Source organism: Atta colombica, unplaced genomic scaffold (genome assembly GCF_001594045.1).
Source record: "Atta colombica isolate Treedump-2 unplaced genomic scaffold, Acol1.0 scaffold12, whole genome shotgun sequence".
In the NCBI taxonomy this organism is placed as follows: domain Eukaryota; kingdom Metazoa; phylum Arthropoda; class Insecta; order Hymenoptera; family Formicidae; genus Atta; species Atta colombica.
In genome coordinates this window covers 3,764,073-3,775,637 of record NW_017259206.1, presented here as the reverse complement: position 1 = coordinate 3,775,637, position 11,565 = coordinate 3,764,073, and the positions used below count along the sequence as shown (strand labels likewise).

The following is an 11,565-nucleotide window of genomic DNA, read 5'->3' as shown; positions in this document are numbered from 1 at the left end:
ATATATATATATATATACGCGCGCGCGCGCGTGTGTGTGTGTGTATGTGTGTGTGAGCATGTTTTCTACTCAAATCTACTTGAATAACGACAGCCAGCCCGATGACTTCTCGTTGCGCGCCGCCGTCCATCGCATGCATCTTCTATAGGCGCTATACATATCGCAATTGTTGAAAATTCAATAAGCTGTCCCGCAGACAGCACGCGGGCTCGCATTGTGGAAAATCAATGGCTTCGAGATGACATTCAGTGCGCGTGTCGCACACATGCACACAAAGTCGTGTCATCGCACGAATCGCGGACGTGTATCATCGCTGTCTATGAAAGCCTCGTTTTCTCATGGCATCAATGTGTGACCCCAAATGTCACGATATTTATGCTAATAATAGTCTACGACATTGCTCATCAGCATTCAGAGTAAAACTTGCGTCTTTTAAATTTAAATGGATTGCAACCATTAACGCGATGGTGATTTCACTTTTAAAGGATAAAAACTTCAGTAAAAATGTATCCTATTGCATCTATCGAAAATCTAACGAAAATCCGACTTGGATCTAATTGATAATGGCTGCTATCTCGTCATGTTTCCTGAAGAAAAAATCCGCGATCCTTTCATGTCAATGTTCTTTTCAAATGTCGAGTGAAAACGAGGTATTACTTTGCACGGCTCGATTGTGCGAAGTAGTCAAAATTCACGTGTATGTGTTGCGATGTAAATTACGATGTAGAGAGACTTATTTTTATTACTACTAAGTTTTTATTATGTTGACACTTAAAATAATTCCTTTCAAAATAATATTCATGATTTACTTTTTAAAAGAATTATGTAATACATACAAGAAAATCTTTGATTTATTGCATTTATTTTAGGAAAATTTTTCAACGATGAAATTTATAGTTGTAATATAAATTATTCGTAGTAACATAAATTCCGACTAAACCGGCGATTCAATCGAGTAGCCAAATCTGCATCCCATTGGCGGCGCATGAAAGAGATTGCGTCTATTGCGTGTCATGCATAAAATATAGCCTTCTCAATAACCACGGCATATTTTTGCCGTTGACCTGTGCAGGATACCAGAATTAACATGACCGATCGATAGTTTCGCAGGACGATATTACCGTTCACTCGCTTTCTCGCACGTTTTATAATAACATTATCGATCATCCTCGTCTTTTAATTACGCCTATCATTGGCTTCAGAAATATATCGCTTTTATTGATAATGCATATAATACGTCACTCTTGGCTGTGACGTGAAAAGGCATATCGACTACCTCTATTTTTTTGTGTGTATGACGTTCGATGAAATTTAATCGCAACACATAGATAGAGGCGATTTGAACTCTTCGACATTTTAAGATATTTTTGTTCATATTCTTTATTTGATTGCTTCTTCACAATTCTGTAAAGTCGCCAAATATAAGAATATCTCTTGCATTTATCTGCGAGCTTGAATCTCAGGTGTTCGTTTGAATTAATACATAAACTTTGTTGCATTTGTAACGCATTTAAATCACTTTACCGTCCAATTCTTTTAAGATCTTTAATCGGAAATAATCACTCGATTTTTTTACCTAAACAATTACCTAGATTACCAATTAATTATCTTAATTACCAATTACGTAAACAAGTACGTAAACAATTACATTTTAATTAAAATCACTAATTATTTATTAACAATCTAATGATTGATTGTTTTCCGATTTATTAGTATTTGAAAACATTAAGTATTTAGATTTAATTACAACTTTTTTCTTTCTTCTCAGGAAAAAAGTAAGTGGAAGTTAAACGAACATTAAATTAATACGAATTAATCACGTCGTGTAACTTATTATGTGTGACAATATTTCTAAAAAAAATAAAGATTTAATTATAACGCTTTAAATATAACGCTTTTCTATTGCGGATGGGATTGCGTATCTAAAAGTTCTTAATAAATAGTTATTGAAAAAGAAAGAAAAATATTAAACAATATCTATCAAAATAACATTTTACAACAATTCACATCTTTCCGCCGCTGGGATATAAAGTACCTCAATTAACTATTCTCGAATTAAGAAAACTGTAATTTTCAACGACGATTGTATCGTAAAGCTTGATTTTATTTCACTCGAACCACAACACGATTTGGATCGCACGGTTCTTCGTCGACGAATCCGTATAACACCCGGTATCGATCTGCTATTCGCTATAGCGCGGGTCGGGCGCAGTCTTGGCGTTAACCTTGAACTTTAACCTCGACATGAGCGATCGGTCGCGCTTGCTGTATTGCAATCCACCCACGATCGACACGGATGACTGATTCTGCTTCATGATTGAGAACAATCGAGTGACGATGGAACGCGGAACAAACGATTGCGAGACGTGCAAGGGGGATCCGGTTAGACGATCAATCAGTTATGGTGTATTCGATCGCTCGTACTACATTGGATCAGTATAAACGTTAAAGGCTGCTTTATATCAAATATCTAAATGCAGTAGCGTAATGTAATATCAATATATTAAAGACTCATGTTGATAAAAAATAATTAGTAAATTAAAAATGGCGAGTCAAGCACGATTATTGGGGCGCGAAAATATTTGGATATAGAGTTTTGTTTAATGAGTATTATATTTCCATTCCTTTTTTTAGCCATCTTCAGATATTCATAATCCAGTATCGAGATATCTATTGTTGTCGATTAGGAGATAAGAAATTCCTTGCATAAGAAGATGTCACAAGAATAGAAACTGTTCGATAACCTACAAAGTGAACAAAATTTCCACTATGAAATAAAATTGGAGCATGTAAATTAAAGATATGTCAGTAATTAGATTAAAAAAGTGAGGAAAAAGCTTACCACCGGATCGACACTTAGTAACATATAAATAATAAATTACAAAAGTCCATATGTGTATGAGTAATTAGATTGATAATATAATCAACTTTAATAATAAAATAATAATACTTTATTAAAAAGACGAAATGTTATTATTGGGATTTTAATCGTTATATATATTCATGCTTTTATATTTATAACTTTATTAATTTCATGCATAGCAGCTTTTAATATGCATATTAATTTAGTATAATGCAATTAAGTAACCGGATTCGCTATTAGATCGGACACTCGGTACGTAAATACGATAAAAAGTCCAGATAAAAAGTCAACCCGGAATTCAGAAAATTTTCTAAATTCAAATTATCTGCATTATTAGATTATTAAAACAATTTTAAATTTTATTACTCTCCGAAAAATGATTATTGATAATTATTATTTCTGAATAAATGTGTATGTAAAAACCGTTTTTTTAATGATAAGCCAGAACATTTTTAACGGCTCAGTAAATTGATAATCTAATCCCGACAGTTTTCACATTGAAATCTCCGAGTTCAAGTTACATTGTATAACAAGATTATTAACCCTACCCGCGTTTTAATGTAATTATTCGTATTGTTTCTCACATCCCAACGTCATATCTCAATTTCCATTCTCTTTGAAGATTACAATTAAATGAAGATTAATAACATGATTTTGTATATCCTTTAGATAAAAATAAATGCAAAACTTTTTCTATAAAATTGTGAAACAATTTACGCTAAATATAATAACGTGTATAAATATAGCGTTCATACATTTAGCGAATTTATAAGGCGAGAGTATCTCGAACAACCCCACGACGTGAGTTAATGAAAAATCAAACATACAATTGAAGCACTCGAGAGAATTCTAACGATTAAGAGCTTTCACAAAGGCTCAATATCACAGACTTACTCCAACTTTGTCTTGATGTATTGATTTATCTATCAACTAATTCCGGAGACATTCTCGCAGCCAATTGACATGACTGGCAACCTTGTCGCATGACAAGTGCAACGACAACGGACCTAACAGCGCCGCACACGCACGTGACGTCCGTGCATGTGCATTTCGTGCAATTGCCTGGCACATTACGTAAGTCGCGGGGGTATCTCTTTCTCCCTCTGTTTCCCGAGAGTTAGCGCGGCGCCGATCGCGAGACAAGGCAAACGCATTTTCTGCATGCGTATGTGGTCAAGGTCGCGAGAGCGTGTGCGTGCGAATCGTCATCGATCAGGACGCCGACTGTTATTTCGAGATTGCGACGTGACGCGAAAGAAACTGCATAAAGCTGATGATAAATATTTTTAGAGATCCATCGGGTCTTGAAGAAGAGCCGCGTTTTTCGCCGTCTGGAGAACGTGACCGCCGACGCTCTTTTTCTCTTTTTTATTATTCTTGCAACACGACCTCGATTCATTGCCCGATTATTTAATATCAAGTTTCTCATCTTGTACACACATCGCGTAATTTCGCTAATTATTCCCCGAGGGTGTGTGTGTTTCGCTTCGCGCGGTCAGATTTTCATGGTCAGATACTGAGCCGCATATATTTTAGAAATAACCGTTCGCCCACGCACGATACGTCGCGTAAACATTGTCGAGGTCCTCGGCTTTCACGTAGCGCACATTCATCTCCGTCGCGTCCTCTTTTCTTTCCTTTCGTTTTCTTTTTCTTCGTCTTTGTTTTACAAACGAAATAAATTATCGAAAAAAGCGAGATTTATGCCGAGTCCCGATCCGACATTATTCTCTCTCGCTTACGAACGAAAGCGACAGTGGGACGCTTCTACGGGAGGAAAACGTCGGCGGAGTCATCGACACTTTTTACGCACTTTTTGCGGGCTACTTCGACGAGCGCTTTTTCCTCATGAACGAAGAACCAGTTCTAGGTAGTGGGTTTGAGTCAGCACATTCATCTTCGCGCTACTTCGCGAAGATATCCCGCGGGAGAGGATTCCCGAGGGAGAATGTGCCGCCCGCGCTCTCATCACCCGCGAATCTCTGGGTTTCTCGACCGGCGGCGACCTCGCGAGGGCAAGTTCTCCCTTTCTCATCCTTTCTTTCTCCTTGTCTCTCTTTAGTCGAGACTTTCTCTTCGGATTCTTCTTAAACGCGCAAAAAGCGTAAAATACGGTTGTCTGCACCAACAAGCCCTCGGTCTCGATAGTTAATTCCGTGCATTTACTGGAGTGCATTTACTCTCTAACTTATCTCGCTGCTTCGAAAATTACGATCACAATCAGAGGAAAACGTAGCAACTGTATGGGTGGACAAATACAAATATACAAGTTTTTTATTACATAGCATTAATGTACACACGAAAAGAATTTTGCTAAAATACCTAAAAATTCTGTTAATCTCTAAACTTGAATTAGTGAAGTTTAACTAAAAAAGAAAGCTTGAGCATTAGATAATTAAAATACTAATATTTGCACGTTAACTTCAATTTTCCAATCATATTCATATTCATTGAATTTATACATTAAAACAAGATTAGTTACATACTAAAGATTAGTTAGGTTTAGTTAGGTTGAACTCTCACATTTCATTCACTGATCACCAGTGGCGTACTTGGCACTGATATCAGTAATTATTCACTGATTCACATTTAGAAAGTAGATTCAAATCTGAAAATAATTATATACACTGAGAAAAAATTGTTCTGGTCTAAATTAATTTAGTTCATCTTTATTTCTTTCAATGAAAAATTTATTAAGTGAAACATATTATATTTGACTTATGTAAATACAACATTTTCCAACGAAAGAAATAAAGTCTAAATTTAGTTTCGAATGAACAATTTTCTTTTAGTGAGGATACTCAAACTAGTTGCCAGAATGTCAAACTTTTTACAGCATTGCTCATATTTGAGTTTTTTTACATAAATATATTATGATGGTCTAACAAAATTATATTTTTAAATCTGTGTATCTAGTTAAATTTTTAAATATTTCTCTCTCAGTAAAATTGTTTTTTTTTTCCACGTGTGTAGTTGAATAAATTATTTATAATTACAATAACTACAAAATAGTTTCCTTAATGTACACACACACACACACACACACACACATACATACACACAACACACACATATATAAATTTTACATATAAACTTATACAGCTGTTATTATATAGTTATTCTCTCTACTATAATATCTCTTTCTCCGAGTGCCACAAACACTTGAATTTATAAGCATGTTGCCTCTTGGGAGATCATTCGTTATAATATTTTTTCTCATCTCGATAAAGTTATTATTCGAGTTATGGCTCTACTCGAAATGAATTTTAATCGTGATTGGAGATACTCTGGACAATTCAGATGTTTCCAAGCGATTGGATGGTTGTATATACCAAATCGTCCAATACAATCCGGTTCAATTGATCATGAATAACATGTGGCGCGTCTCCATCTCTCCTTTGGTTCTCGCGTCAGATCTGTTCTTCGGCAGGATAATTTGATGAACGACAGAGAAAGGACGTCTCTATCAATCGAGAGGCGAGATGGCTACGCTCGGTTGTTTCGCAATCCGGGCCACGGTAAAAATTAAAACACTTTAAATCCGTGACTAATTACACACGTCACGCCTGGCACACTTAAAACGATTTTTCTCGAATCCTCGTTTCATCATATTCCAAAGAAGCATATCGTAATTACATCCAATCCGTCGAAGCGCTAATTACTTTTAGAGAAAAATTACTCAAGATTGTATATATTTGTTGTAAAATTTGATGACAGAAAATGTTATATATTTACGTAATTTTACGTTTTACAGTTAAATCTTGCAGCGATTAATCACAGGTAACTGCGCGGTAATGACGGTCCAATTGTTTGATCGATGATAAAATCGAATAGATAACGACGCGCAGTCGAAATCGGGATTATGAATAAGTCAACTGATATAAAGGATTGCAATAATCTGTTATAATATCGCTTGTATTTATCGCGGTAAAAAAAAATAATTTGTTATGCACATTAATAAATAAGCTTTCGTAAATACTATAAAATATATTCCGCTCGAATGTTTCCAGATTGATTGCTTCGTTAAAATGTAATATTTTTCCTTCTAAATAACACACTTTTTTATTTTCTTTCTATTTTTTCCCTGTCATACATTTTTGAACTATTGAACGCTTTCTGTACAACTTGTACTCTCTCATTTCTATCAATATAGATTAACTTTAATTTTAGTTTAAATTACTTTTTATCTTTTTTTAATTTTTAGAAGAAGATAAAGAGTGAATTAAATCAAAATTAAAGTAAATCTATATTAATAAAAGTGGACAATAGTGGCATAAAAAGTATACGAATCTTAATGTATGGATGAAAAAGCAAGTTCCGAATCGGGAACTCATAATTAAGAACGTGACTTAGTGCGTTATTACTTCAGGCCCTTCACTAGAAGGGAATATGAGCTACTTGTCGGTGAATGCCGTGGGATTCAAGGTCGCTGTACGATTCGGTGAAGAATTCTTTCGTAGCTTCACGTCCGTCGTTATCCCTTCCTGCTTCTGAAAGCTACTCTTCTCTTTCTACCTTAGAATAGTTAAGCAACCGATCGCGCGATCGATCACGAACGAACCAAAGAAGTGCAGTGAGCAACCATACCAAATCGATACCAAAAGAAGGAGTACAGCTCGAGCGAGGGAGGGTAGGACAAGGTGGAAGGCACAGGACTTTTTTCGCGAGATGACGCGGTGTGGACAAGGCGAAGGTTCCGTCTGAAAAGAAACAAAAAAAGTCGAGCCACGAGCGGGGTAGTGTGCCGCGGGGGGTGGTGGTGTGCGTGTGTGTGAAAAGAACGGCAAAATAAATCGGTCCACGGTGACGAGTGAAAGTAGATCGGGCAGGCAGCCGGGCAAGATGATGAAGAAGGAGAAGCCGATGATGTCGGTGACGGCCATCATCCAGGGCACTCAGGCCGTCGCTCAGCATTGGGCACGTGGCAACTGTACGTATTATATATATCTATAATATATCCTCTATGTAATCGATGTGCGATGCCGATCGATCGCCATGCGCTAATTTCATGAGATCACCGGAGAAACGATATTACGGTCTATAACGATATAAGTGAAACCGGCCAAATTACTGTACACTTGAAGTCTCGTTTTTAAATTATTTATGCGTGGCCATTAGCCTTGAGAGGATATAGTTTGAAATTATGTATTTAACAGTGTTTTAAGAAGATGTAATAAGATTCTGTAATGAAACTACATTATAGGGCAATTTTTGTGTATTATAGTTATATGAGCGATCGTTAGATCTCTATTTTTAATTAAGATTAGCAAATGAGTCGTGCCGAACGAAATCGGGACAAGAGAACACGAGGCACAGATTTTTATATATTATGTTTGAGTAACAAATATATTATGTTTGAGTTTTAGGTAAGAGAAAGAACTTTTGTCAAATGCTTAGAATTAATTAGCGAATTCTATAATAAAAATATATAATAAAAGTAGGTATGTTCTTAGACAACGACGCGCTCATTAAAAAGTAGTTTAATATTTATGAAATCTCCGACAATAAGAGATCGCTGACGTTGATGATTCAGCCGTATATTTTTCTCGCTAATACGTCATTTAAATTGATAAAAATTCCGTTTCATTAGCGGTTTGTAGATTGCGAGAGCAATTGACCTCGCGTGATTGTTACCTCGCTCGGAAGGAAAATCGTATCTCTATGACGAAGAAAGCGGGGTAATGTTATTTCGATTATACGATTCCACATAACGAACTTCATAACAGGGTCATTAAGTGCATTGAAGCGAACCGAACTGGAATGTGGTTTTCGCGGGCTGTTGTGGCTATGCTAATTAACGCTTTACTATTTCCAAGTATCGTTAAATCGTAACTTAAAAATATTTAAACGAAGTGAATTATCCTGGACGAATAATAATTAGCGTGTTGATGCTAGACTGTTGATTAGCACCGCAGTTTCAAGGTTTGGTTTTACTCTAATCACACAACTCAACACTGTACTCATCAATGACACATTATTTTTCTCCATGGTGGCCGTGAAACTCAACAATATTTGCGCAAACAATTAATTCTATGTAGTTTCTGTTGCGCGAACGAATCGTAAAGATGCAAATTAAATGCCTTTGTCTTTCAGAAAAAATAATTAGCGTGGTTTATAGTCGAGTAAGGCTTGACTTGTTTATTGAAGTTACTTGTTTATTAAGTTGACTTGTTTATTGAATCGAGATACGCGAGATACGGAAAGAATTTAAAAAATTAGCTAGCTACAGATCTGAAAACAATTTTATTGTTTTCAGAAAATAATTATATGGAAAAAAAAATTTCATTGAAGTATAATATCTAAAATTTAGCTAAATACAGATCTTTGTTAGATCGAAGTAATTATGTATAGAAATCTATAAATATGAACTAAATTGTTGCAAAAAGTTTTGACACTCTAGCAATCAGCTTGAACGTCCTATGTAATTATTTTGACAGTTCAACAAAAGTTAAATGTTAATGTTTAACTAAAGTTTTGACAGTTGCTGTTTTGACGTTGCTCATCACGCTCGAGTTTCCAACGTAATTATTTTGGATCAATAAAATAAATTTCAGATCTATCTTTTAAAAATTTTAACAAAATTATTTCCGTCTATCGAAAGACCAGAGATTTTGGACTGCGTTTTCATCGATTCGAGCATACTGTGGACATAACAACAGCCGCTCTTGAATTAGCTTGTCGTATCCGTCGCGACATGCTGGAGCGAAGTGAGTCACCCGGTTCGTGTGATAGCCTGCCGTCTTGCATCAAGCGACCGATACGCGCCACACGGTCGACGCATATACATCGTATATAGATGCTAAATGTACGGGGTGAAGGTCGGCTATTGAGACGTGAATGGCGCAATTTGCGGCAGCGGCGGCGACAGCGGCGGTAGCGAGTTGGACGAGCGCGCTCGTTATCAGTCACCGCTTTTAAAGGCGGCCTTAGATCGGGCCTTTAAAGCGCGAACGAGCGAGCGAGAAGGTCACGCGAATGCGCCCCGTTATCAGTGCCCGCGGACGCGATTTACGAGGGCGTTTTTGAGCCTTATCGCGTGTATACGTTCCTCTATATTACCGCGCAACATGCGCGCCCCGTTCCTCGCGCGCGGCCGCCAGAATGTCGGCACGAAACACGGAGGAACTTTCCGCACAAAACATAAACATCGTATCGGGCGATTTAACCTAACCGGTGTACGAAGATCGATGCTCCTTCAGGAAAAATTGATGCCGATCGAGAAGTCAACGTCGCGACGATGAAATCTCGTTGTACTCATTACTACTCTCTGATAACATTTTTTTTCTCTGTTTTTCTATCTGGACGGTCTACTACAAAAACATATATATAGATTATATATTTGCTTGTAGATTATATACTGCGTGCCGGGGGAATTTTGTGAAAGCATTGTTATTATTATCTTTGTCTTCTATCATTATACTAATTATTGAGTTGTCGAAAAAGTTCTAAATTACGTTTTATAAAATGATTTTTACAAATTTATTCAGGGAGATCATGATAATTAATGTAATTAGTTTTTTGAAGGGTGAGTTAGAATTTTTTTGACAGTCTATTGTATTATTATTAGATTACTTCTACGTCTCTGTTGCCCCGTCGTGATCGTGCGAATTGATTCGATTGAAACAGATAACGTCGCAAAATAATTCCGCCCCGGGCGACGAAATTCACGGTCACAAACCTGATCGTGATCGATCATGTCGTTGACAGCCGCGCGTCTGTAGACAAGAGCTCGTCTGTTTGCCGAATGGCGCGAAATTGCTCCACAAAGTCCTACGTCGTTGGTGTTATCGGATAAGACGCCGCGCGCGTTTCTTTCTTCTTATCATTCACGATGCACCAGGTAATTCTTCACGTCAAGATAAAAAGAAAACACGATAATTCGCGGAATGAAGAGAACTATCGCGTGCATTATCAGCTGGTCAATGCGCGCCGTATCGCGACGAAACGTCGATCAATCATCCACGCTATCACATCAAATTATAAATACAACGCATTCACACCGAACTTACGAATTCATTTTACTGCGTGATTCGTTTCTCTTTACATCGCAAGAAAAATCTAAGACGTCGCGTGTCCCTTCGCGATGTAGTTCAAACAAATTACGCGCCGATTATTTGTCGATCTTGAAACAGTCCTAAACTGAAGCTGGTAGTAATGTCACAAATTAATTGACAAGGAATTTAATATCATTGCAAATAGGCATCCTAAAAATTATTAAGTACATATTTTAATATTTTAGTATTTTTATATTTTTATTTCTGTATTATTTTAATATTTTAGAAAGTATTTGTAAAGTTTGTGTTTTAAAAGAAGAAAAGATAGAGACCATTATTTATCCAGGTGATTCTAGTAGACTTCAATAAAAAGAAATATGCAGGATATGAATGACCTATCCTGTGTACTAATATTCATAATAGTAATTGCCTCACCTCGATCACGTTTGAATTAACCGATGATTACTATCGATCGTGAATTGCGTCGTTCGAGGACGGACGAGGAGTTAATCACATCTTCGTGATCGAGGGTATGATCGTATGACGAGCATTTACTATTTATCACGACGTAACCGTGGCCACGCCGCCCACGAGTGGCATAGTTCCAATATGGTCGGTGGAGATGATTGCATCGCGAGCATCTTGGATGATTTCAGTACTGGGACGTCACCCTAGAATTGACGATGATGGGCTTATGCTGTTTGTACA

The 11,565-nt window shown here is 36.8% G+C and overlaps 1 protein-coding gene across 6 annotated transcripts in view; it reads left to right on the top strand.

Annotated features, from left to right (window-relative positions):
• LOC108694434 (retinoic acid receptor RXR) overlaps positions 1 to 11,565 on the top strand; it is a 103,072-nt gene that overhangs the window by 36,850 nt on the left and 54,657 nt on the right. For 3 of the 6 annotated variants that reach the window (XM_018203928.1, XM_018203927.1, XM_018203926.1), the window contains exon 2: positions 7,384 to 7,793. The exons of 2 other annotated variants lie outside the window; for them this stretch is intronic. In XM_018203928.1, coding sequence (XP_018059417.1) covers positions 7,706 to 7,793 — 88 coding nt within the window. In that variant the 5' untranslated portion in view covers positions 7,384 to 7,705. Of the gene's footprint in view, positions 1 to 7,383; positions 7,794 to 11,565 lie in introns of those variants that run through there. One more of the 6 variants, XM_018203930.1, reaches the window with a different exon arrangement.